Source organism: Oryza sativa, chromosome 12 (genome assembly GCF_034140825.1).
Source record: "Oryza sativa Japonica Group chromosome 12, ASM3414082v1".
NCBI classification, from domain to species: domain Eukaryota; kingdom Viridiplantae; phylum Streptophyta; class Magnoliopsida; order Poales; family Poaceae; genus Oryza; species Oryza sativa.
The window spans coordinates 20,681,884-20,709,423 of NC_089046.1; the positions used below are offsets into that span (position 1 = coordinate 20,681,884).

Genomic DNA, 27,540 nt, shown 5'->3' on the forward strand with positions numbered 1-27,540 from the left:
CGGCAGGGGCTGATCGCTGTTAGTCGCGCCATTTAGATTCGTGGCGCGCAGCGCCTGTAGCGCCACCGTGTGTGTTATATATATATATATATATATATATATATATATATATATATATGCGGATGCGCTAAACCACACCCAGTGTGTTATAACTAAAACGCTATCCTCATAGATACACCCCCACCCTACCCCACTCCCCCACCACCCACCCCCTCAACCCCACGTCCACTTTTGGTGGTAACCATCCCGCACAACAAATTCAGAATTCTGTTTAGTTAAATGATTACTAACCTCTTTTTAGTAAAATCAATTTTTGTTATGTTAATATAAAATTGTACGACTTTACCAGAAGTCTTTTTCCCAAAAGACTGATTTTTGAAAGTTGTTCAACCATGAAAAGATATTGAATAGTATTTGTTTATTCCGAACATACGTGGCATACTTTTGTAATTAGCAAGCAAAATTGCATTTATTAAACAATAACAAGTTCATCAATGTCACGTCCAATCCATAAAAAATACATGACCAAACATTACATCTAAATAATAAATACAATTATGCATGTGAATGAGCCAATTATGTCACTCTCCATCGGCCATGGAATCTCATTCATCCTGCACTATATATAAGTATATACTGTTTATTGGAACAGTATATACTGTTTTGTTACAAGTATATGCTACTTATTCCTTGGAACAGTATATACTGTTTTCTTGAAATTTCTGGCTAGTATATACTACTTCCTCCATTTCATATTATAAGACTTTCTAGCATTGTCCATATTAATATAGATGTTAATTAATCTAGACATAACATATACTACCTCCGTTTTTTGGCATAGTTCATGATAGAGTAAACTATTTACTATATATTGAAATTAGATAGTTTATCCGTCCGCACCTTTTGTTTGACAGGTAGACTTATCAGTAAATCATTTACTAAAGTCATTTGTATGGGAAACATTTTTTTAAGGTAGTGAGTAAAAATTTTACGATTAGTTAGCTACTATTAGTAACGATGTTACTGGCAGCTAAATATTCCCATTAATAATGATGTTACAGACTAGTAATGATCTTTACTTCTCACTAATTCGATGTCTTAGTAATATTTTTTCTGCCAAGTGTTTTTGCATGCTCAGTCATATGTATCCACCCATTAGTAATTATTTTCACAATCAATTATTAACGCGTAGTGAATGTTCCACTAGACGACAATATGAGAATAGTAATTTTTTTACAATCAGCATACACAGCATGATACAATATTACTGTCTGAGTAAATATTTTACTCCACGGCAATGCCGTTTATAAACACAGGAGAATCCATCCGAGAAAAAAAAAAGGAAGGCCTCTGCTCTAAATCAAAAGCAACTTTATTGGCCTGTGATGATACAGCAAAATCGACCAAACCATTGAGTGATCAACTAGCTTGCTGTCAACTTCAAACTTCACCTCAAACTCTTCGACCAAACTAGAGTGCTGCTGCAAGACTGCATTAATATTATCGCTAGACACCATAACACCATCAAGTCAAAGTTTCGTGCAACAAGTCCACATGCATGCACCTCCATTAACTTGACAATAAATCAGTTCTCACAACATCCTTCTGTGGCATTTCTGAGACTTAATCACATCAAATTCTGCACAAGAGGGACATGATAAAAGTTATTTTAGATAAGATAACTTTTTGCAAACAGAAATCTGAAGAATGTTCCTCTTTGGTAAACATACCTCAGGAAGGTCTGCAAACTGAACTTTAGCTTTGTTGTTTATAAGGGCTGACGATGGCATCGCTTCAGCCTTCTTGTTGTACAAATCAGATTGTTCTCCACTTCTGTTGTGCTGCAACATAGATGATCAGATCTAGTAGGGACGCAGACTAGAAGGGAGAAGAGAGAAAAATCCAAATTGAAGAGACATAAATTTTCTTGCTTAGTACCTATTGTAATAATCAATATTCTGCCTAGTACCTGCCCGGTGAAAATCTTGCCTAGTACCTACTGTAATCAGATTCATACCTCAATAATGTGTTTCAATCTTACCATTTTTCTCAATCTCCCCCCTAATCAAAGAAAAATTTCTAGCTAAAAGACAACAAAAGAAAATTGTTCCATTCACAGATATGCGGATGAAGTTTGGGGAAGAAATCAGAGCATAATTGTGCCTGCGTCAGGAGATTACCTAGGATCCTCTAGCTGCGCTCCGACCTGGCAACTAGACTCCTCTGAACTTTGCAGACAAATAAAGCAATGGACCTGTTAGGTACCTGATGTATATTAACTTCATCACCGCATGTAATGAACCTGCCATGGACAAGGCAACCAACCACATAAACCATTTGAACCGCATAGAGAAAATCACAAATTAATACATCAGTAAAAAAGTACATGGATAGATCGATCCATCAGTAAAAAAATCATTTGTGCTGCTCTACTGAACAAGGGAATTTTAGAAAAAAACGACAGGGAGGGGGTTGCAGAGCGACGGCGACCTGTGGATTTTGAGGAGCGGGAGGCAGCCACCGTGTCGACGACGGGGAGGGGGTTGCGGGGCAATGGGGCCGGCGACGGAGAGAGAGGACGACACCGGGAGGGCACCGGCAGTGGTGAGCATGATGACAAAGCTCCGTGAGGAGGAGGTGGAGGTCCCAACGAAGCTTCTTCGCCGTCGCTGCCTCCTCTGCTTCCTGATCATCACCTCCCGCACCATGGCTACCGCCGGCGCTCCTCGTCATCGCCGCTACCTGGATGCCGCAACCATCGCCTCTCCAGATCCGAAAAATGGGGAAACTGAATGGTGGCTCGTTTCTGTTTGTGGGGTGGGTGGGTCTTGGACATATCCAATATTTGTTCACTGACTTCATCTTAGTAACTGCGTTACCATTAGTAAAACAATTACTGGAATTGAGGGGGACAGGGGTGTGCGCGGGGTGGGGGGGGGGGGGGGGGTGGGCGGGTTGTGTTGTATTATACTACACCCCATGCGTAGTATAGTATCTCCACACACACATATATATATATATATATATATAAGGTTCATATGCACCCACCTCATATGGCTGACACGTATGCACATTGCAACGGGGAGTTCATTATGTACTAATGCAGCTATAAGATGTACCTACTCCACTCCGTTCCTATGTAGGGCTGGATATGCATGCTTGTTTCCTTGGTACAAGTTGACTTGCTTCTATGCTTCCCAATGACCCCCTGCACCTGCAGGCCACACCTATATTCTGACACCAATGTCACGTCATCATCACTACAAGCTAAAAATCTCATTCATAAAATACTTTCAGCTCTTTTTCTTAGTTGTCATGTCTACTAGGTATATGATTTAGGGTATATCGCTTATTCGCTTGCCATGGATTGAAAATAAAGAAACATGTGGTTAATATTTTACAGATATATGTTACATTCTAAAATATGATTTAGTTACAATCTACATAAAAAAAATATATCAAAAAAAAAGTCCACTCACCACCAAAATATGATATTTGCATAGAAATGTCATTTTGCAATGTGATGTATAAATGATATTGCAAAATGATATATCACTTGGCATTTATTATAAACTTAAAAAAGTACGTGACTGGTGTTCCTATGAATATATGCCATTGCATCATAAAATCTATTTTTTTCCAATTGTAATTAATATGGTAATGTAATATAAGCCAATACATCGTAATATCTAAGTTTATGACAATATATATACCTTTTTCCAATTGTAATTAACATGGTAATGTAATCTGACCAAGTTGACCACACGATAAAGAGCTAATTTTGAGATTTGATAATAGTACTTGACATGTGAAATCGAATAAATCTATTGCAAATTTGATAATAGCTCTAGAGCAACTAACTAGCAATATTTGCTCACTTAAATATACAAATAAATTTGTAAAATTAATTTTCCAGAGTGAATGTCAGATCCTTTGTCCGAGCTATCTTCCGAAAGGCTTTCAAAATTATCTCCACAGTTTTGTGCAGCCGAGGTGAGGAGTATTGATATACAATCAAATAAAAAAAACAATTTACGCCGTGTTTAGTTCCAAAGTTTTTCTTCAAACTTCCAATTTTTTCCATCACATCAAAACTTTCCTACACACACAAACTTTTAACTTTTTCGTCACATCGTTTCAATTTCAACCAAACTTTCAATTTTTTGTGTGGACTAAACAAAGCCTTAAACTAGTACACAGACTAAACCTCGATCACATCCACTGAGCATGCCATGTCCTTATTTAGGGAGGAATCAGTGCAATGTCCTGTTGGTCAAAGATATCAGTGACAAGACAAAACACTGCATGCATGAAGAGGCAAACCTCCCGGGCACTGTTTGTCCATAAAAAAAAGTTGTGTCCATGTGACATGACAAGTCACAGCCAACTTATTAGAGTGTGGTTTAGTCCCCAACTTTTCCATCACATGAAAATTTTTCTACACGTATAAACTTTCAACTTTTCCATCACATCGTTCTAATTTTAATCAAACTTCTAATTTTGATGTTAACTAAACACACGGCAGAAATTGAAGCGTCAAAAGGAAAATAGTAACGGTGGAGCCCATGCGTCCCATCAGCCATACTACCCTGTATGCATCCACCATAACAGGCTGCTACAGCAATCAATAAAACAAGTACTACTCAATCGTGCTATAAGCATAACTTCGGTTTACATTTGAGTTTCCCTCTCTCTCTATATGTGTGTATATATATATATATATATATGCGCTAAACCGCACGCAGGGTGCGTAATAACTAAAATGCTCCCCTCACGTGCCCCCCTACCCACCCCCACCCCACCCCACCCCACCCCACCCCCATTCCCACCCAGAAAAACCACCTTTCTCTCTCCTCCCCCACCCCTAACCGCCCCACACCCGCACCTTTCTATTGCCATGTTATTTTTTTTTTTCGCGACCATCTTTTAGTAAGTAAATTACTTACAGTAGTAAAAGAGCCTATCAACCTATAACCTATAAGTAAACGAGTTACTAACACTACCGCACACCGAATTGATTTCTGTTGTTTTCCTTCCAACGTGGAACCATAAGTAAAAGAATTAATAGGAGATTACGTCTGCGCCCAATATTGTTTTCGTCAATAAGTTATTGGTTTTTGTTCACACTGGAGCCTCACTAAGTAAATCAATTACTCGTGAACATATTGTTAGATTAATTCGTTATTGTTGAGTAATAATTTTACTACCTAGTTAAATATAGTTAAATAGACTCAAGTATTTTTCACGGACACTTATTAGCACATGGTAAATGTTTTACAATAAGCCTACACGATATGAATACAATGAGAAATATGAGAATAGTAACTTTTTTACAATAAGCCTACACGCCATGAAACAATCATATGGTGTGAGTAAACATTTTACTCCATGACAATATAACATAGATCTAGAGACCAGTCGGTGGTTGGTGGCGGAGATGACTGGCGCTGGCTGGACATTGACGGCGTCGCGTCATGGAGGTGGTTGTTGCTGCTCCTCCATGGCACTGGCTAGCAACCGGATCTGAAAATGTACTTGGTTGTATTCACATGAGCATATACCTGAAAATGAGAAAGCAAAAATTAAATCCGGACTATAGTGTTCTTGGGCTTGCCTTACTCCCAGCCTACAATTGAACATTGTGCAACTCAGCGGAATGAGAAAGCAAATACCAAATCCAGAAATAAATCTATTTGGTCAAGATGATCGGAATAAATCATTCAGCTGCAAGGTTCATTTTCTAGATTTTCTAGTTCAACTGAGCCGAATGAATCATTCCGCTGCACTATATTACAGATGGGCAGATGGCACAGTTCTAGAAGGGTTAAAACTAGAGGGTGAGCATTTAAGTAAAACCAAATAGATCCGTCTAAAACAATGATAAATTCTCAGATCATGAATCATGACACATTAGTAAATAACATTTGAAAAATAGATTTTTTTTCCTCCGCGATGCAAAACTGGGATAAAAAATGGCTCATTTTTTCATTCGCATAAATAAATGGGAATCAAGGAGTTTTAATCCTTCACTGATAAAAAATGTTACCATCATCACGTTAATAGGTTGTAGATTATTTTATTCAAACACCTATGCTCTGTTGAACCACAAAATTTCAGAGCAGTTCAGAGAAAATCAATTGATATGCTCTGTTGAACCACAAAACTTCATAGAACTGCTACCGAATTGAGCTTCTAGAGTTTTCATTTATCAAACATATCAGAGAACCTGATGATGATGCTATTGGCAGTTTTCCAAATATTGCACGCACAAATATATCACTAAACAAATGAAATTCACATGGGAACACTTTTCTGAATATATTGCACAAACAATTCATGACTGAACAAATGAAAATTAAGATGAGAGCATGGTTCTTCATGCGTTGCAAAAAAACCCTCTGGTATCAGGGCTATTCACTCATGATGCTTGATCCAGCAAAAGCAGCAATCATCACAACAATACATAGAACCAAATTCACTAAGAATACATGATCATTTATGAAAATATGTCCAATTACAGCTATTTCTGAAAATGCAAGCTCTAACAGATAGCACCGGTGGTTTATACAAGTTTTGAGTTGTATAAATTTGAGATTACTGTCGAAATTCAAACATACACAGATCATATCAGCCATGACATCTTAATTTATGAATAACGCTAGCACAAGTGGCTTGGATAGTTTCTGAATCATATAAATTTTGAACAGAACACATGAACATTGAGAATTTAGCAGGCTTATTACAAACTACAAAGATATAAAGGGGCAAATTTTTCATGTCATACACTTATCGCTATTCATTTGTAATACTTGGTTACTGCTAAGCAAGGGAATAATATTAAGATGCTCTTAGAACAGCTCTGTTCAACTAGATCGAGACCACAAAAAGCCAAAAGCACAATAGTAACAAGCTTAGCTCAGAACTTCCATCGATCCAATAAAAAAAAAAGGAACTAACCAGCGCCGCTGAGGGTGCAGCAGCACCAAATCCCACCGTTCTCCAGTCAGGCCTGGCAGGACTAGTCGCTGGCGCCTACAGCAATGCGATCGACGAGCACTGTCTGTCCACGGGCAGTGGCGGACCTGCAAGCAGCAACCTACACCTCTGCCTGGGTCTCTGCTATGCTTCGACAGCCCAATGGTCGTCGATCCACCCCAGATCAGGCGAGTCCCGAGCCTACATTGACTGCATCCAGCGGGGGACGCCGGCGGCGGCTAGAGAGGGAGGTCGGAGTCATGGGAGAAGGCAGCACCAGTGAGCACGAAGCCTTCCCCGGATCAGCCGTTGCCCAGTCGTAGCCGCCGGATCTGGCACCACTCAACTTGCATGCCACGGGAGTTGGGAGCAGGTCCCGGTCGGGTCCGGCACGAGCAGTCTGCGCGCCCCGCCCATCACCTCCAAGACACTCGCGCCCTACCCAGCGGCGCCGATGGCCTCGGCGAGCGCGGGCGGAATGGCGGCGAATGCGCCCGACTGGAGGAGCACGAAGCCTCTTCCCCCTCGCCTCCCCCATCCTCCACCGCCGCAAGCCGTCGCCGTCGCCGGCCACACCATTGCCGACTCCTCCGCTGGGCTCTCCTCCCGCCGCCACCGGGCCGCCGCCGCCGGATCCGGGCGGAGGACGGCCGCCCGCCGCTGCTGCAAGCCGTCGCCGTCGCAGGCCGTCGTCGTCGCCGGCCGCGCCCGCCGCTGCCGCAAGGCGTCGCCATCGCTGGCTACCGGAGGAAGCCCGAGCCAATAGCCGCACGCCGCCCACGCGCCTCGTCATCACCGGATTCACCGCCCGAACCTCCTCGTCTCCGAGCCGTGGCTGGATGCGCCTCGCCGCCGCTCCTCCTCATTCCTGAACTGCCGCTGCCGGAGCCGCACGCCGATACGGCCACAACCCGACGACGACCCCCGGTGGGAGTGGGCGGTGATTAGGTCGGCCGCCCGTCGCCTGCACGCCGCCACTCCTTGGCCGTAGGCGGCGGCGGTGGGGCAGGGGAGGGTTGTGGTAGGGTGGGGTGGGGGGTAGGACGTGAGGGGTAACATTTTAGTTATTATGCACTCTGGGTCTAGTATAGTATGTCTCTGTATATATGTACATATATACATATATATACATATATATACATATATGTATACATACATACATACATATATATACATACATATATATATATATATATACATATATATATACATACGTATGTATATATATGTATATGACACTCATATGAGACACCATGGTATGAAATACGCAAATGAGTATATATCCAATTTGAATGAGTATGATATTTTTTTAAATGTTTAGCATTAACATTAACTATTTTACTAACTAGTTCAAAGCAAGTTTGAACTGAATTTAAACATGTTTTTATTAGAATTTGATTCTAGGTGTATAGCATGAACCCAATTTGGTAATCTGAGTAGCTCACATAACGAAAATAGTTATAGAATGACTTAAAAATCAATTTTTGTTATGTTAAGATAAAATTGTACGACTTTACCAGAAGTCTTTTTCCCAAAAGACTGATTTTTGAAAGTTGTTCAACCATGAAAAGATATTGAATAGTATTTGTTTATTCCGAACATACGTGGCATACTTTTGTAATTAGCAAGCAAAATTGCATTTATTAAACAATAACAAGTTCATCGATGTCACGTTCAATCCATAAAAAATACATGACCAAACATTACATCTAATTAATAGATACAATTATGCATGTGAATGAGCCAATTATGTCACTCTCCATCGGCTGTGGAATCTCATTCATCCTGCACTATATATAAGTATATACTGTTTATTGGAACAGTATATACTGTTTTGTTACAAGTATGTGCTACTTATTCCTTGGAACAGTATATACTGTTTTCAAATTTCTGGCTAGTATATACTACTTCCTCCATTTCATATTATAAGATATTCTAGCATTGTCCATATTAATATAGATGTTAATTAATCTAGACATAACATATATTACCTCCGTTTTTTAATAGATGACGCCGTTGACTTTTTCTCACATGTTTGACCATTTGTCTTATTCAAAAAATTTACGTAATTATAATTTATTTTGTTATGAGTTGTTTTATCACTCATAGTATTTTAAGTGTGATTTATATCTTATACATTTGTATAAAATTTTTGAATAAGACGAATGGTCAAACATGGGAGAAAAAGTCAACGGCGTCATCTATTAAAAAACGGAGGGAGTATATGAATATGGGCAATGCTAGAAATTCTTATAATATAAAACGAAGGGAATACATTAGTATTGACGGAGCATATACTAGTTTTTTTTAAAATTTGGTCAGTATATGCTGCTATATTTTTTTTGTTCGGTCACTACATACAGCTGCATCTCATCGCTAAAGGAGATAATACTGCTTTCTTGTTTGCTCAGTATCTGCATACACTGGTGGAGAAACCTTTGTATTCCCGATTTGTAACCCCCTTTAGTCCCGGTTTCCAAACCGGGAGTACCAATCCGGGACTAAAGATCGCTATCTTTAGTCCCGGGTGAAATAACCGGGACTAAAGATGGCTCAGCCAACCAACCGGGACTAAAGATCGAGCTGACCTTTTTCTTTTTGCATGGCCCTGTTGCTGCATGGTTTATATATATATATATATATAAACCATGCATATATATGTTTCAATACATATATATGCATATATATATATATATATATATATATATATATATATATATATATATATATATATATATATATATATATATATATATATATATATATATATATATATATATATTATATTATATGTATATATGGTTCAGTACATATGTACATGCATAATATATATGTATTTATACATATATATGTTATGCAAATGCATATGTGTGTGTGTGTGTGTGTATATATATATATATATATATATATATATATATATATATATATGACCAAAATATATTTACATTATAGAAAATGTGTACACATGCATATAGAAACATATGTAGTCATGTATTAATTACAATCCATTATATGTCCTAGCTAGCTACGATTTCGACGTAGTAGTAGTACTCGCTGCTAGCTCAGAAGCTAAGGACCGGTGAATTGTGTTTCCGTCGTAGTAGAATTCACCCTTGGGATCAAGGATTTCTTTGTTGATGAATCCCATGAGTTGTTCTTGAACCGCCGCGATAAATTCCTTGTGTGTGGTCAGGTTATCCCTCATGCGAATAAACTATATGAATGTATGAAATTGATTAGTAATTAAACAAGAAATCGATACGTAATGAAATTTTGAATTTATTTGTACGTACATCGAGCTCTCTTGTGGTGATGATTTGGTCAGCAAGGCAGTGGCAATACTCGCACACGTAGTAGCCGCACAAGTTAGTTCCCTGCTTTTGCTTTGCGCACTACAAATAAATGACAAATTAACGGCGTGAGATCTAATTAATATACACTTGTATGTATTAATTTGAATCGGAGAAATATAAATGTAGAGCATGTGTACTCAAAGAAAATTTGAACCTCCGCCTAAGTCTTTCTCTCCAGTTGCCACGGACCAAATGATGGAACCGATACCAAGCCCTACAAGGAGTTTAAAGATATGATTCGTAGTAGAAATAATTAACATAACAAGAATTTCTTAATTAACAGAGGAACTTATGCCAGTACATGTCTATAAGTTCGAAAACCTTGTCAAACGTAGACTCGTTTTTATCCATTGAGTCATATACGTTGATAGTGCAGGCCGACAGGTCGAAGAGTAAAAGCACCCAGTGGAATCTGCAATGTGCGTGGGATGCATTACATATGAAACACTTAGCAAGTTCATACGGGAATGAAATTTGGTATGTAGGAAGACAGTAAAATTAAACTAACTCTGTGTTGTACGGCAACAGTATGAACGTCTTGTAATGTTGCGCCTTCAGGAGATGGACGAGATTGTCCTCTGTTTCTTGTGGATATTGGTCGAGCATTGCGACATTTACTCTCCGAGGGTCGATGAATCCAGTATTGAAAACCCTCCGCCGTCGGGCCCTTTGAATCTCCATTCTACAACGATAAAAGGGAGTATTTTATTTTATATAGTTTACTTATATACAAGGACCTAATTAATTAAAGGAGACGTAGTAATTAAGAAATATAACTGAACGATATATTTACAAAATCCAGCAACTCATAATAGAGACGTCGAGGGCGTCCAGCTGGTATACTTCATAGATTCCCTTGAAATTGATCTAGAGAATATCATCTCCTTGCAAGAAGTCCGGGTCCCTGATCCTCGCTCCGATCATCTCTCTACCGGTGGCGCTCATCTCCATGTACAGCTGATGGAACTTGTACATTTGTGTGGGTAGGGACTGCACCAGCTCGGGCTTGACAAGCGGTTTATCGAGTTCGTACATGTATTTCAATTCCGCCTTTTCTATTGGTTCAACTCCTAGCAATTGATCCGTAGTTAGACCGGTGTCAATAATAAATTCTTCTATCGTCATGTCTTCCCCGATCACCAACGGCTCGATCTCCTGGTTTGGTTGCTCTCCAAGCTGAGGGACTGGTTTGGACTTTCCAGAAGATGCTTTCTTCAGCGTTCGCTCATAGTCCGATAGCTTGATGGCCTCCTTGACAGGTGCAGACATACCCCTGAAGAAGTTCCTGACATTGGGGTCTATAGGAATCTTCTTTTCTGGACTTCGAGGCTTGAATTGTCTCTTGACTTCTGATGCAACGTAAGCGTCAAGCTCCTCTTGCGTGCAATCGTACCCCGGGTCCTTGTTCTTGGCGGCGTCAACTTTCGCCTTCTTCGTTGCCCTTGTGTGGGCAGGCGGTGGAGCTGGGGGGGCCCTTGACTTTGAAGGTGCCGGAAGAGGAGCTTACGGAGGAGTAGGTGTAGGAGCCCGAGGAGGAGTCAGTGCAGGATCCTGAGGAGGAGTCAGTGCTGGAGCCTGAGGTGGAGACGGTGCTGGCGGAGCATGAGGAGGAGACGGTGCAGGATCCTGAGGAGGAGATGGTGCACGAGACGCCGCTTGTCGCCCAGGGAGGATGATGTACCGCTGGCTTGTGTGTCGTAGATGCGTCTCACTGTCTCCTCCAGGGTAATCCAGCTCGAGGTCCTCGTACGCGCCTTCGACCAACTCAACTTCGACCTTCGAGTATCCTGCTGGAATCGGCCTGCAGTGGTAAGTACCTGAAGGGTCCGTTGGGATGGCCATGCCCGACGCCACCTTCATGTTGTGAGAGATTATTTATTAGTAATCAACATATATAAGCAGCAACTAGCGGAATGGCTAAATCTAAAATATATAAACTACGAGCTTACCTTTATTGATAAGTTCTTGTAAGGAATATGCAGCTCACATGGTGTCCGCTGAGTGATGTCATCAATGGGACAGGTCGATTCGTCCTGTGTTTGCATGGCGTCCATGCTCTGTGATCCTACCTGCCCCGTTGAGGCGCAGCTGCTACGGTTTTCCTAACGGGCTCACCATTGCAGGAGGAATGGTCGGCTGGGGATCATGGGACCGATGTGCGGCCATGCGTTCATCAACCTTCCTTGCCACCTCCTCTTGCATGCTGAGTTCGTAGCTCGATACCCGGAACTCTAGATCTGCAATCTTCGCCTCGGTATCTCTCTTGCTCCTCATCCGACTCCTGTACGTGTGGATGTCCTCCTTGAAACCAATCTTCCAAGGAATCACCCCTTTCCCTCGTATTCATCCTGGATGCTCTGGAGTTTGTAGGGCGAGTGTCAGCTCGTCCCTATCTCTGTCCGGTCGGAACGTGCCCTGAGAGGAGGCTTCCACTGCATCTGTTAGTCGTCGCGCAGCCTCTCGTATCTGATCGCCGAAGACCAGTGAGCCATCAGCTGGGTTGAGCGTTCCACCGTGAGCATAGTACCAGAACTTCGATCGTTCCGGCCAATTGGCGGTTGCCGGTTCGATACCCCTCTCAATCAAGCTAGCCTCCATCACCTCCCACTTTGGCATCGCGACGCTATAGCCTTCTGACCCCAAGTGGTGATGGTACTTCTTCTTGGCGGCATTTTCTTTGTTTCTTTCCATCATCGCCTGCCCTTGTTCACCTGTCTTATATGCAACAAACTCATCCCAGTGATCCCTTAGCTTTGGGAATGTGTCGAAGTTCGGTGTCTGCCCCTTCAGGATATACTTCTGGTACAGATCTCCCTTGAAGCTCTGAAACTGTTCTGCCATTTTCTTCAGAGTCCACCTTTTCACTTTGTCCTCTCTACCCGCAGGAAGGGTGAATGTCTCGAGCATTGTGGTCCACAGCATCTCTTTCTCCGAATCTGGGACAAAGCTCTCATGATCTCCGCGTGCCCTTGTTCTTCGCCAGTACACTGTACTGACAGGCACGTTATCCCGCACAACCCAACCGCTGTGACGTACATAGTTCTTGGCGGCTTCGGCCGGGGCACTAGGACGTCCATCTTCTTCCACTTCCGTTATGATGTGCCGACCCTCAAGCTTCTTCGCTGCACCTCGTTGTCCGCGTGCCCTCTTCTGTCCAACGGAGGGTTGACTACCACTAGCCTCCTCCTCCTGGTTCCCCTCCACATTCCTTTCCACGTGCCCCTGCTGGTTCCTCTCCGCATCCCTCTCCACGTTCCCTTCCTCGTTCAAGTACTGGTTTGGTGTCACGCCCGGAATTTCTATCCAAAATTCCAAACGCTTACATGTGTGTGAACCCTCGTCCAGGAATCAGCCGAGGCACACAATAACAAATTGATAATAGAGTACAAATATTACTCTAATTAATAAGCGAATAGAATGTCATTACAGAGGTAGATAGTTCCTCTCAATCAATAAAGTTCTAAGCAGCGGAAAATAAATAAACGGCGCAGACGGCTCCACTCCACAGGCAGCTTGACCAAGGCTACACCTAATCCTCCACACCATCAGCCTCATTGTAGAACTCTTCCTCTGATGAATGATTGCAAGGTGAGTATATGACATACTCAGCAAGCCACGCAGCAAATATGCAAGTGCACAGGATAACAAAGGATGGCATAATAGGGTTCCATTTGCAAAAGCAGCATTTAGCAAACATTTGAGAATTTAACAAATCAGTTAAGTAATTAAACAATATTAATCCAACGCTATACAACATACCCTGTTGTATAGGCCCAACCACTCTGAACAACCACCCCGGCTGCACAGTTCTATCTCCAAACCAGGAATGTACCATTCCAAACCAGGAGCTAATCAAATTATTACCAGTTATAGCATCTTTTACTATGATGAGAGGTGTGAGACTAATCACGAAAGACATTGTTAGACCCGCCCATAACCGCGGGCACGGCTATTCGAATAGTTTTACTCTGATCAGAGGTGTACCACTGTACCCACAAGACACAACCCCACATCATGTCACCATGTGCCTCAATACCACCACGGTATCTCGGAAAGGAGTTGTGACAATACCCCTCGCATAACACAATCCACTGCAGCGCACCTTCCTGGATCATAATCACCCCCTTATAAACAAGGCATGGACTCCCCAGCGACCCCCGTGGGCTTATCTCCGCCACTTCTCAGTCTGGTGCCCCGCAATGAACCATGCTATACAAAAGATAAAGCCGTTGCCCATGCTGGCTTGTGGTTGGCACGATAAATGTTTCACAACCGAAACTCGTGAACCGGTCCTTAATTGCCATGAGCACGACCATCAAAACCATGTGCTCACAACCCACCATTACCAGGTTTTAGTTGGCACATTAATTAATTAACTAATCACGATTGACCATCGTGAACTATCAATAAGCCATCATGAAATAATAGTGAGTCATTAGTTATCCCATAAGTGTACTAATGTTTCTAAGCAGGGCTAAGCAATTGTATCTAATATCTAGTTGAACCAATATAAATAAAGCTCAACTAGTCAAATTGTAATAACCCAAGGTATCAAGGAATAAGGTAATCAATGTACAAAAGGGCCATAACAAAGAATAGGTCAATTCCACCCAATGACATTCGAAAATAGATGCAATAGTTGAATAGAAACAATAGCTTTAAATAGGATCAACATGCTCAAAGGGTTGTTTGGGATCTGTGTGACTTGCCTTGCTGGCCTTGGAACTCTTCAAACTCTTCTTCTGCGAAAACGGACTCTCCGGAAACGACGGAATCTAAGCAGAAAAGAGCAAAATCACCAAAACAGCACATAAACAAGCATGAACAGTACATGTGGATATTTTTAATGTGTAGATCTCAATTTTAGAAAAATTTAGAGACTTGAACCAACTAAATCGGAGCTAAGATGAATTAGTTATGAATTTTTAAAGATTAAATCGGGTTAAAACACTTAAATCGGTTTAAATTGAATTATGACGCAATAATGAATTATTTTTGAAAAGGAAAAGGGGATTTATTGCGTCAGCGGGCTAGGGTTTGGGTGGACCGGCGCACGGGCGGCGGTTCACACGAACGGACGGTCGAGATTGATCCGATCCAAATCGGATGGCCGAGATCGATCGGTCCACGACCGGCTTACGGGAGAGGATCCCGATGACGTCAACGATGACATCACCGACGACGGCGGCGGCTCGGCGAAGAAGACGGCTCGGGCGGCGGACACTCGCCGGCGAACGGCGGCACCACGGCACCAACGGAGGGCACCAGCACGTAGAGGACAACACGGCGAACACACCGGTGACCAAAACGGCGGCGGAAAAGGAACGGACGACGACGGCGACGAGAAGGAAGCGGCGGCTACCTTCGGGTTGTCGACGGCGACGAAGCTCCGGCGGGTTCCGACGGCTGCGAAGGGGCGGACGAGGACGGCGGCGACTTGGCGATGACGACGGCGGTCTTCCCGAGCGGCGGCGACAGCTGGAGCGACGGCGGCACACGGCTGAAGCGGCGGCGGCGACGGCGAAGCTAGGGCACACGGCGCTAGAGCTCTTCCGGCGACGAGAGGCGAAAGCGAGGGCTGCGACGGGTAGAGGAGACACCGGGGATCCTTTTAAAGGGGCTCGGAGGCGACGGCGGAGGCCCACGGCGACGGCAACGGCGAAGGAAACTCGCGGCTTGGAGAGAGGGAAAACCGATCCGAATCGAACTCGATTCCAAAGCTTTCCAAAGTGTCACGCCCGGAAATTCACTAGTAATTTCCGAACTTATTTGTGCATAAAATCCTCGTCCAGGAATCAGCCGAGGTACATAAACTGACAATTTAATATACAAATCCATCATAATAATAACGTTACATACTTACAAAAGAAAAGAAAACAGCAGCGGAATTAACGGTCTAGCGATGGCTTCAGCTCCACTCCCACAGGCAGCTCAACTGGGGTATAAGCCAAACGTCTTCTCCTTCTGGATCCTTTATCTTCAACTGAGGTTTGATTGATTATTGCAAGAATGAGCATATGACATACTCAACAAGCCACACAGCAAATATGCAAGTGCACAAGGATACCAAAGGATGGCATAATATAGGCTCATTTGCAAAAGCAGCATTTAGCAAAACATTTAAGAGAAGTAAAACAGTGGAGTAATTAATCAGAAATTTTAATCAACACTGAACAGCACACCCATGCTGCACAGGCCCAACCATCCTGAACAACCATACCCGGCTGTACAGATCTAACTCCAAACCAGGAGCTAAGCAAATTATTACCAGTTATAACATCCATAATTATTGTGAGAGGTGTGAGACTAATCACGAAAAACATTGCTCAACCCGCCCATAACCGCGGGCACGGCTATTCGAATAGTTTTACTCTGGCCAGAGGTGTACCACTGTACCCACAAGACACAACCCCACATCATGTCATCATGTGCCTCAATACCACCACGGTACCTCGGAAAGGAGTTGTGACAATACCCCTTGCACAACATAATCCATTACAGCGCACCTTTCCTGGATCATAATCACCCCCTTATAAATAAGGCATGGACTCCCCAGCGACCCCCGTGGACTTCTCGCCACTTCTCAGTCTGGCGCACTATAATGAATCACGCTATACAAAAGATAAAGCCGTTGCCCACGCTGGCTTGTGGTTGGCACGATAAATGTTTCACAACAGTAGCTCGCGAACCGGTCCTTAATTGTCATGAGCACGACTCTCAAAACCATGTGCTCACAACCCACCATTATCAAGTTTTAGTTGGCAAGTAATTAATTAACCAATCACGATTGACCATCGTGAACTATCATTAAGCCATCCTTAAATAATAGTGAGTCATAAGTTATCCCAATAGTGTGCTAATGTTTCTAAGCATGGCTAAGCAATCATAACTAATATCTAGCTGAACCAATATATAAAGCCCAACTAGTCAAGTTATAATAACCCAAGGTATCAAGGAATAAAGTAATCAATGCAAATTGGCCATAACAAAGGAATAGGTTCACACCACCCGGTGACATTCGAAAATAAATGCACAGTTGAAATAAATAGAGAATTTAAATATAGGATCAACATGCTCAAAGGATTGTGTTTAGGATCTGTGTGACTTGCCTTGCAATAATCGGTCTTCAAGTAATCTTCTTGATCACTTCCGACGCACTCACGAACCTTCGCAACGACGGAAACGACAAGCTAACACGCAAAACGAAGAAAAAGACTAATAAAAACCAAATAAACAGTACATATAAAGTAAACAAACATGTAGATCATGATTTTAGATGAATTTAGCAACTTGAACCACTCAAAACCGAGTTACGATGATTTAGTTATGAATTTCCGAAGATTTAATCTATTAGAAAAACAGGAAAAAGAAAAACGATGATGACATCATGATGACCTCATCAATGGCCGGACCAAGATGGCGACCTCGCCGGAGATTGGATGGTCGGCTGCGACTTTGGAGGACATGAACACGTAGAGGACGACGAGACGAACCCAACGATACTCACCCTCGTGCCAAACGACGACCGACGACGGCCGGCGACGAGGAGGCGACGGCGGCGGCTCGGGTTGCACGGGGCGGCGGAGCTGCGGTGGTCGGCGGCTTCGGGGAGATAGCGGCCGAGCTTGCCCACACCTCGGCGCACCTTACGGCGATGACGGAGACCGGCGGCGACGACGGAGGCGGCGGCGCGACGCGGATGGAGCTCGGCCGGCGACGACGGCGGGGTGGAGCACGTGGCGGCGGCGCTACGAGGCACGGGAGACCACGGGAGAGGGGGCAAACGAAAGAGGAGGACTAGGGGGTCCTATTTATAGCCTTGGATTGAAGAGATCGGACTCCTCCCGCAAGAAATCGATCCGGGAAATCAAAAACTCGGTTTTGGAGATAAACTCAAAAACGAGTTCGATTCGGATAAAATACTCAACGGTTTGCTCCGATTCCTGGGGGTAAAGATAGAGGAGGATAAGAGGAATATTTCCCCTCAACTAATTTTGGAAATACACGAGATAAAAGGCCGGATTTGGAGGGGAAAACCGCGGCTATACAGGTACTGTGCGGCTGGCTCGGGCTCTGTCTCCAGCCGGCTGGAGATTGAAGAAGACACTGTAGCAGGGAGGCCAACTAGACTTTTGGCTGGGCTTCTACTTCTTGGCCCGATTGAAAAAGGGACACAAAGAAGACTTTGGAGGAGGGATAAGGCCAGCCGAAAGGAAGGGAGAATGGGCCGAGGATAGAAGCTGAACTTTTCCTATTTCGGCCCGAAAAGGAGAAGGGGATTTTAAATACTTTTCCAATTAAATTAATCACTGAAATGATCTTTGAATTGTTAAAAATACTTCCTATGCTCAAATAATTCCAAGAAAAATCTTGAAAATACTTGGACACTCAAAGTACTTAACAAAATTATAATTAGACCATTTAATGATTAATTTAATATGTGGGTAATTACTGAAATGCTCTTTGTAAGATTAAAAAATAGGAATTGAGCTCCGAAAAATCCGAGAATATTCCAGAGAGTATAATTAACCATGGAGAATTTAATAAAAATTAAATCCATCCATGCTTTATATTTAGGAAATTTTATTTCCCACATTTAACTTCACTTGTAAATTAATGAACATTTAATATAAATTCTATTATTAATTTATTAAATAATTTATAAATCCTGAAACGAAAATCAGGATGTGACACAAAGCGATTTAACCAAAGATTCCAAAGGAGAAAAGGTAGAGGAGATCCCAGAGATTGTTTCCCCTCTAACAAATCGGCCGGAGAAGGAAAGGAACGGCCGGATTTGGAAAGCGGCGGCGACGGCAGCTCGGCGGCGCGAAACTAGGGTTTCGGCCCGAGGAAGACGACGACTGACGGGTGGGCCCCACCTGTCAGCGACAGCGCGCTCGCGCGGGCGGCTGCGGACTGGGCCGGACTGGGCCGAGGAGAGAGAGAACGGTTTTGGGCCGACTTTCGGCCCAAAGCCAAAAGAAGACTTTTTAAAACCTTTTCAATTTAAATTATTTCTTAAATGCAATTCCATTATTAAAAATACTTCCTTAGCTCAAAAAAATTCCAGAAAAATCTAGGAATTATAGAATTAAGCAAAGTATTTAATGAAATTTTATCTGGCCCAATTTTATATTGGAATTTATTAATTAAACTTAGATCTTCTCTTCAAGACTTTTTAAAATTATTTCTAAAAATTCCATTTAAACAACAATTTATATATTTTGAATTTTCAGGGTGTGACAAACCTACCCCCCTTAAACAGAATCTCGTCCTCGAGATTCGGAAGAACTGGCAAACAGGTGCGGATGAGCTGACTTCAATTCATCTTCTCGTTCCCAAGTTGATTCTTCTTCCGAGTGATTACTCCACTGGACTTTGCAAAAACGGATAACTCGATTCCTGGTTCTTCTCTCATTTGTTTCCAGGATACGGATTGGTTTCTCAACATAAGTCAAATCCTCTTGGACTTCTATCTGCTCAATATTAGCTTCTTCGGTAGGTACCCTTAAACACTTTTTCAATTGCGACACATGGAACACATTATGTACTCCTGCCAAAGATTGAGGTAACTCCAACTGATAAGCGACCTCCCCTCTTCTACTGACAATCTTATAAGGTCCCACAAAACGCGGTGCCAATTTTCCCTTGGTATGAAAACGATGAACTCCTCGTAGAGGCGTGACACGAAGATACACATAATCTCCCTCTTCAAAACTCAAATCTCTGCGGCGATTGTCGGCATAACTCTTATGACGAGACTGAGCCACACGCAATCTTTCTTGAATGATCTTTACCTTTTCTTCTGCTTCCCTTAGGATATCCGTTCCGAAAACCTGACGTTCTCCCGTTTGATCCCACAAAAGCGGAGTGCGGCACTTCCGACCATACAGTGCTTCGTACGGAGCCATCTGTAAACTAGCTTGATAACTGTTGTTGTATGAAAATTCTGCATAGGGTAGATTCTTATCCCAACTTCCACCGAAATCTAGAGCACAAGCTCTCAACATGTCTTCCAAAATTTGATTCACCCTTTCGGTTTGTCCGTCTGTCTGCGGATGATAAGCAGTACTAAAGTTCAGCTTAGAACCCATCTCTTCCTGAAGTTTCTTCCAAAAATTTGAAGTAAACTGACTGCCTCGATCAGACACTATCTTCTTAGGGACACCATGCAAACACACAATCCTTGCCATATACAATTCCGCTAAGCGACTTCCGGAATAGGTTGTTTTTACCGGAATAAAATGAGCCACTTTGGTAAGTCTGTCGACTATCACCCAAATAGAGTCATGGCCTGATGACGTTCTGGGTAAACCAGTAATAAAATCCATACCAATTTCTTCCCATTTCCATTCAGGAATCTTCAAAGGTTGCAACAAACCGGCGGGTTTCTGATGTTCTGCCTTGACTCGCTGACAAACATCACATACTGCTACGTATTCTGCGATTTCACGCTTCATACTTGCCCACCAAAATCTTTCCTTAAGATCCTGGTACATCTTAGTACTACCAGGGTGAATGGAGTATAAAGTATCATGAGCTTCTTTCAGAATTGCATCCTTTAAGTCTTTGTTGTCGGGGACACAGATTCTCTCACCCAACCATACAGTTCCGTGCTCATCCTCCAAGAAACCAATAGCTTTTCCTCTTCTCATATTCTTCTTGATCTCTTGAATATCAGGATAATTAATTTGGGCTTCTCTAACTTGATCAATTAGAGTGGGCTTCGCTTCTAAGGCTGCAACGAAACCTTTACCGACAATTCCCAAATTTAATCTTTCAAATTCCTTGCATAATTCCAATGGCAACTGTCGTCCTTCTGTAGCATTGCAATAGCCTTTTCTGCTAAGAGCGTCTGCTACAACATTAGCCTTTCCCGGATGATAATGAATTCCCATGTCATAATCCTTAATTAATTCCAACCATCTCCTTTGTCTCATGTTCAGATCCGGCTGAGTAAAGATATACTTTAAACTCTTATGATCGGTGTACACTTCTGTACGAGTACCGAAAAGATAATGACGCCAAATCTTCAATGCATGAACGACTGCAGCTAACTCAATATCATGAGTAGGGTAGTTCTTCTCATGCGGACGTAACTGTCGAGAGGCATAGGCAACCACCTTCCCATCTTGCATCAGAACACAACCTAACCCAAGTTTGGATGCATCACAATACACTTGAAAACCCTTCTTTGGATCAGGCAAAATCAAAATAGGAGCTGATATTAAGCGACTTTTCAATTCTTGAAAACTCTGTTCACATTCTTCCGACCACTTGTACTTCACATCTTTCTGAAGCAGTCGTGTCATGGGCTTAGCAATCTTGGAAAAATTCTCTATAAACCTCCGATAATATCCTGCGAGGCCTAGGAAACTGCGAATCTCTGAAACTGTCTTTGGTTGCTTCCAATTGGTTACGGATTCCACGTTACTGGGATCGACGGCAACTCCTCCAGCTGAGATGACGTGACCAAGGAATTTCACTTCGGACAACCAAAATTCACACTTGCTAAACTTAGCATACAATTGATGTTCTCGTAGCTTCTCCAATGCAAGGCGAAGATGTTCCTCATGCTCTTCTTTGGTTCAAGAGTAGATAAGAATATCATCAATAAAGACCACCACGAACTTGTCTAGGTATTCCATAAACACCTTATTCATCAAGTTCATGAAGAAAGCAGGGGCATTGGTAAGTCCAAAAGACATAACAGTACATTCGAACAACCCATACCTAGTGGTAAAAGCTGTCTTAGGTATATCCTCCTCTTTGATTCTCAACTGATGATACCCTGATCGAAGATCTATCTTGGAGAAAACAGTGGCACCTTTAAGCTGATCAAACAAATCATCAATCCTGGGTAGTGGATACTTATTCTTGATAGTCACATCGTTTAGTGCACGATAGTCCACACACATTCTCTGAGTATGGTCTTTCTTTTCCACAAAAATAACCGGAGCTCCCCATGGTGATGAACTCGGTCTGATGTATCCTTTCTGTAGCAAATCATCTACTTGCCTCTTAACTTCTGCCAACTCATTGGCTGCCATTCGATAAGGTCTCTTATGGATCGGAGTTGTTCCAGGTACCAAATCTATTCTGAACTCTATATCCCTTTTAGGCGGCATACCAGGTAAATCATCTGGGAACACATCAGGATACTCCCGGACTATAGGAATCTCTTCCAAAGTTATCTGGTTCAGTCTTGACCTGAAAGACTCAGATGACAATGCATGAACAGTTACAACTCGACCATCATAGCTGTTGAGAGTTACTTTTCTGTTGGCACAGTCTATCACACCTTTATGTCTGGCTAACCAGTCCATCCCTAGGATGACATCAAGGTCTTTGGATTCTAACAAGATAAGATTGGCCAGAAATGGTACTCCTTGAATTTCTATTCTGACAGAGGGGCTACGTTGCAAAGAGAGTGCTTGATTACTTGGGGTACTAACCATCAAAGGACGTCTAAGATCTTCTACTTCCATCCCATGATTTCCCGCAAAACTCATAGATAAGAATGAATGTGTAGCTCCAGAATCGAAAAGTACTGTTGCAGGAACTGAGTTAACAAGGAACGTACCCAAAATCACATCTGGAGCATCTTGAGCTTCTGCAGCAGCGACATGATTTACACGAGCCTTGGATGCTGGTACAGCAGAGTTATTCTGGGCAGGGACAACCTTCACGCGTCGGGGCTTCGGACACTTGTCAGCATAATGTCCTGGATCTCCACAGTTGAAACACACCACGGGCTTGTTGCCTTGCTCCCTCTTGGCAGGTTGTTGCTGTGCTGGAGCTGCAACAGGACGTGGAGCTTGATTGCGGATGTTGTTGCCAGCATTGTTGTTGAAGAACTGACGTTGCGGACGAACAACAGACGAAGAACCTCCCTGTGGCATGGACTGGGGTCCTAAAGTAAGACGCGGCTTCTGATTATTTCCCTGTTGTGTCTTGAATTGAGCAATCCGACGTTTCTTCTGCTCCATGCGATTGTACTTGTCCTCCTGACGAATAGCCTTATCCACTAATTTCTGGAAATCAGGATAATCTCCAACCATGAGTGGGTAAGAAAGCTCATCATTAAGTCCTCCCAAAAACTTCTCCTGGCGCTCTTCATCATTGCGCACATCTTCCGGAGCATAACGAGCAAGACGATTGAACTCGTGCAGATACTCCGTAACAGAGCGAGATCCCTGGGTAAGCGACCTGAACTCCTTCTTCTTGAGAGACACTACTCCCGATGGTATATGCGTCTTCCGGAAAGCAGCGGTGAATTCAAGCCAAGTGATAGGTTCAGCAGTAGTCCTGTTAAGGCGGAAGTGATCCCACCATTCAGAGGCAGGGCCATGCAACTGATGTGATGCAAATGAGACCTTCTCCTGATCAGTACACTGAAGTAAATCCAACTTCTTCTCTATGGCATGCAGCCAATCACTAGCTTCAACAGGATTAGTGGTACTAGAGAAAACAGGCGGCCTTACACGAAGAAATTCTGCTAACTTGTTCTGTGGAGGTGCATGATTATTCCCTTGGTTTTGCTGATTCTGAAATTGCTGCATCATCATGTTTATAAGCTGTGTCTGTTGAGCAAGAACTTGGGCAAGAGTGGGATTCTCTCCATTGTTGTTGTTATTGGGGTTGTTGGGACCATTCCCATTGCTACGAGTGTTCACCATCTGGCATGGACAGGGCACAAGAAGAGAAAACGGGGAAACTACTTAGGATAGAGAATTACTTTAACTTTTATTGATCTTAACTGAGTTTCATTATTACAAACTGAAGACTCTCACACCACTAAACTCACCAACTTCCTAACACTCAAAAGCAAACAAACACATGCAATTACATCCCACCACTGATGTAAATCACATGCGAACCACACACAAGCAAACTTAAAGCAAGCAAACTAACACAACGATCTAAGACAACGACTTAACAAGTCACTCTAGTTCTTCCAAGCATCGGAGGTCGATTGAAGGCTCGTCTTCATCATCTTGAGTTGCTACCCACTCAATCTTGGAATGGTTGCGCTTGGATTCTTCTTCTTCATCACTACTTATGATGATGACCGGAGGATCCGCTTGAGCTGGAGCAACTTCTTTCTCCACCACACGAACCTTTGGCGCCAGTTGATAGCGAGGGACAAATAAAGCTCTCTTCCTTGCGGTAAGACGAATCCTGGCCTTCTGCGGCGGTGCTTCTCCCTTCAATGCGGCTAATTCCTTCTCCAAACGATCCACCTTGTCTTCTAGCTTGCAAATCTTACCACGATTCCGATCTTCACGATCTTGAGCTGCTAACACAGTCTCCGCACGACTTTCATCCATAGCCCACAACATCTCAACCAAATGTTTCGTGGTAACATCATTCTCAATTCCTTCAGTCTCAAGGTAACTGCCACGGTCACTTCCCTGAGGTTGGCGAGGATGGTAGCGATACTCAGTGTCGGCCAATTGATCACTGTAGCGATCACGGAGCTCTCCTATGGCGATCCTTGCCACCTCCTGACATGCATGGATGTAGTTTCTTCCTCCAGCTTCAAACATCACTGAGGGGACCTCTTCACTATTGCTGTTCAAGGTGACTTTGACTCGGCACTTCTCTTCATGACGATCATGAGGAATCTGGGCATAAAAAGGGGCAGTCCCAAATCCAATGACAAAGGACATCGTACGCAACTCCTGGACAAAACCCTCAACACCAAACAGGTACTCAGGCTTGTAACGCGGCATCTAAAGACAAGTGAAAGGAGGGAGTTAAGACCTTTATCCAATTAATAGCACAAGTTTTTGGATTAATTTGAATAAAGTTAGAAAATCAAAGTAAAAAAAAGTAAGTAAATAAAGTAAACTTTGCGAAATAAATTAAAACATTTGGAAACGAGGTCACAAATTTTGTAATTTTGAATAACTGGTTTCAAAAGAAATGAAAGGAAATTATAAAACCAACATGCTAAATTTGTTTTATTGCAGCAAGATTAAATAAAACAGTATTGTAAAACTTTTGCTGGTAAATGAGCCATTAGTACAGTAATAGATGTACAGTACTAATAACACTGGAATAAATTTTGAATGAGAACCATTAAAAGAGATTATGAAGTGCATGTGCCATTAGTTTGGTTTAATTAAAAGAGAAAGGGAGGAGAACAGTTCTACTTTTCCAATATTTTTCAGAGGGCTTCTATGGGTAACCATTTGGCATAACCTAGGGTCAAAGAGGCTCTGATACCAACTTGTCACGCCCGGAATTTCTATCCAAAATTCCAAACGCTTACATGTGTGTGAACCCTCGTCCAGGAATCAGCCGAGGCACACAATAACAAATTGATAATAGAGTACAAATATTACTCTAATTAATAAGCGAATAGAATGTCATTACAGAGGTAGATAGTTCCTCTCAATCAATAAAGTTCTAAGCAGCGGAAAATAAATAAACGGCGCAGACGGCTCCACTCCACAGGCAGCTTGACCAAGGCTACACCTAATCCTCCACACCATCAGCCTCATTGTAGAACTCTTCCTCTGATGAATGATTGCAAGGTGAGTATATGACATACTCAGCAAGCCACGCAGCAAATATGCAAGTGCACAGGATAACAAAGGATGGCATAATAGGGTTCCATTTGCAAAAGCAGCATTTAGCAAACATTTGAGAATTTAACAAATCAGTTAAGTAATTAAACAATATTAATCCAACGCTATACAACATACCCTGTTGTATAGGCCCAACCACTCTGAACAACCACCCCGGCTGCACAGTTCTATCTCCAAACCAGGAATGTACCATTCCAAACCAGGAGCTAATCAAATTATTACCAGTTATAGCATCTTTTACTATGATGAGAGGTGTGAGACTAATCACGAAAGACATTGTTAGACCCGCCCATAACCGCGGGCACGGCTATTCGAATAGTTTTACTCTGATCAGAGGTGTACCACTGTACCCACAAGACACAACCCCACATCATGTCACCATGTGCCTCAATACCACCACGGTATCTCGGAAAGGAGTTGTGACAATACCCCTCGCATAACACAATCCACTGCAGCGCACCTTCCTGGATCATAATCACCCCCTTATAAACAAGGCATGGACTCCCCAGCGACCCCCGTGGGCTTATCTCCGCCACTTCTCAGTCTGGTGCCCCGCAATGAACCATGCTATACAAAAGATAAAGCCGTTGCCCATGCTGGCTTGTGGTTGGCACGATAAATGTTTCACAACCGAAACTCGTGAACCGGTCCTTAATTGCCATGAGCACGACCATCAAAACCATGTGCTCACAACCCACCATTACCAGGTTTTAGTTGGCACATTAATTAATTAACTAATCACGATTGACCATCGTGAACTATCAATAAGCCATCATGAAATAATAGTGAGTCATTAGTTATCCCATAAGTGTACTAATGTTTCTAAGCAGGGCTAAGCAATTGTATCTAATATCTAGTTGAACCAATATAAATAAAGCTCAACTAGTCAAATTGTAATAACCCAAGGTATCAAGGAATAAGGTAATCAATGTACAAAAGGGCCATAACAAAGAATAGGTCAATTCCACCCAATGACATTCGAAAATAGATGCAATAGTTGAATAGAAACAATAGCTTTAAATAGGATCAACATGCTCAAAGGGTTGTTTGGGATCTGTGTGACTTGCCTTGCTGGCCTTGGAACTCTTCAAACTCTTCTTCTGCGAAAACGGACTCTCCGGAAACGACGGAATCTAAGCAGAAAAGAGCAAAATCACCAAAACAGCACATAAACAAGCATGAACAGTACATGTGGATATTTTTAATGTGTAGATCTCAATTTTAGAAAAATTTAGAGACTTGAACCAACTAAATCGGAGCTAAGATGAATTAGTTATGAATTTTTAAAGATTAAATCGGGTTAAAACACTTAAATCGGTTTAAATTGAATTATGACGCAATAATGAATTATTTTTGAAAAGGAAAAGGGGATTTATTGCGTCAGCGGGCTAGGGTTTGGGTGGACCGGCGCACGGGCGGCGGTTCACACGAACGGACGGTCGAGATTGATCCGATCCAAATCGGATGGCCGAGATCGATCGGTCCACGACCGGCTTACGGGAGAGGATCCCGATGACGTCAACGATGACATCACCGACGACGGCGGCGGCTCGGCGAAGAAGACGGCTCGGGCGGCGGACACTCGCCGGCGAACGGCGGCACCACGGCACCAA

At 42.8% G+C, this 27,540-nt stretch overlaps 2 protein-coding genes and 2 long non-coding RNA genes across 10 annotated transcripts; all 4 read right to left on the bottom strand.

The window, feature by feature from the left end:
* Positions 1-1,216: 1,216 nt before the first annotated feature.
* LOC107279589 (uncharacterized) lies at positions 1,217-2,863 on the bottom strand. 4 transcript variants are annotated; one of them, XR_010738704.1, is made up of 5 exons: positions 2,491-2,802; positions 2,181-2,302; positions 1,939-1,999; positions 1,731-1,841; positions 1,217-1,639 (listed from the first exon to the last, which is right to left on the bottom strand). XR_010738704.1 is itself a non-coding variant. In XM_015763430.3 (4 exons), the coding sequence occupies exons 1-4, from the start codon at positions 2,706-2,708 to the stop codon at positions 1,628-1,630; spliced, it is 378 nt and encodes a 125-aa protein (XP_015618916.1). In that variant the 5' UTR covers positions 2,709-2,840; the 3' UTR covers positions 1,217-1,627. The 4 variants fall into 4 exon arrangements, 1 of the variants encoding a protein (XP_015618916.1); XR_001541916.3 differs by lacking the exon at positions 1,939-1,999 and having other exon boundaries at positions 1,731-1,833; positions 2,491-2,863; XR_001541914.3 differs by lacking the exon at positions 1,939-1,999 and having other exon boundaries at positions 2,491-2,832.
* Positions 2,864-5,226: 2,363 nt separating this feature from the next.
* On the bottom strand, positions 5,227-8,008 carry LOC107278296 (uncharacterized). The gene is made up of 2 exons (XM_015763214.3): positions 6,958-8,008; positions 5,227-5,561 (listed from the first exon to the last, which is right to left on the bottom strand). The coding sequence occupies exon 1, from the start codon at positions 7,766-7,768 to the stop codon at positions 7,160-7,162; it is 609 nt and encodes a 202-aa protein (XP_015618700.1). The 5' UTR covers positions 7,769-8,008; the 3' UTR covers positions 5,227-5,561; positions 6,958-7,159.
* A 1,905-nt stretch (positions 8,009-9,913) lies between these two features.
* Positions 9,914-14,364, bottom strand: LOC136354812 (uncharacterized). 2 transcript variants are annotated; one of them, XR_010738628.1, is made up of 5 exons: positions 10,837-14,364; positions 10,650-10,740; positions 10,483-10,542; positions 10,269-10,367; positions 9,914-10,189 (listed from the first exon to the last, which is right to left on the bottom strand). It is a non-coding gene; the product is annotated as an uncharacterized lncRNA (long non-coding RNA). The 2 variants fall into 2 exon arrangements; XR_010738627.1 differs by having other exon boundaries at positions 10,630-10,740.
* A 478-nt stretch (positions 14,365-14,842) lies between these two features.
* Positions 14,843-18,424, bottom strand: LOC136354670 (uncharacterized). Of its 3 annotated transcripts, none has more exons than XR_010738237.1 (3): positions 17,438-18,424; positions 16,192-16,311; positions 14,843-15,103 (listed from the first exon to the last, which is right to left on the bottom strand). It is a non-coding gene; the product is annotated as an uncharacterized lncRNA (long non-coding RNA). The 3 variants fall into 3 exon arrangements; XR_010738238.1 differs by lacking the exon at positions 14,843-15,103 and having other exon boundaries at positions 16,023-16,311; positions 17,438-17,518; positions 17,836-18,424; XR_010738236.1 differs by lacking the exon at positions 14,843-15,103 and having other exon boundaries at positions 16,023-16,311.
* Positions 18,425-27,540: the final 9,116 nt, after the last annotated feature.

Excerpts from the sequence above, each read along its gene's own strand:
- LOC107278296 (XM_015763214.3), bottom strand. The coding sequence starts at position 7,768 with ATGACGAGGCGCGTGGGCGGCGTGCGGCTATTGGCTCGGGCTTCCTCC.
- LOC107279589 (XM_015763430.3), bottom strand. The coding sequence starts at position 2,708 with ATGGTGCGGGAGGTGATGATCAGGAAGCAGAGGAGGCAGCGACGGCGA. Across the intron at positions 2,303-2,490 it reads CCGCTCCTCAAAATCCACAG|GTTCATTACATGCGGTGATG; the intron begins GTCGCCGTCGCT and ends TGTCCATGGCAG. Across the intron at positions 1,842-2,265 it reads ATGAAGTTAATATACATCAG|CACAACAGAAGTGGAGAACA; the intron begins GTACCTAACAGG and ends TCTATGTTGCAG.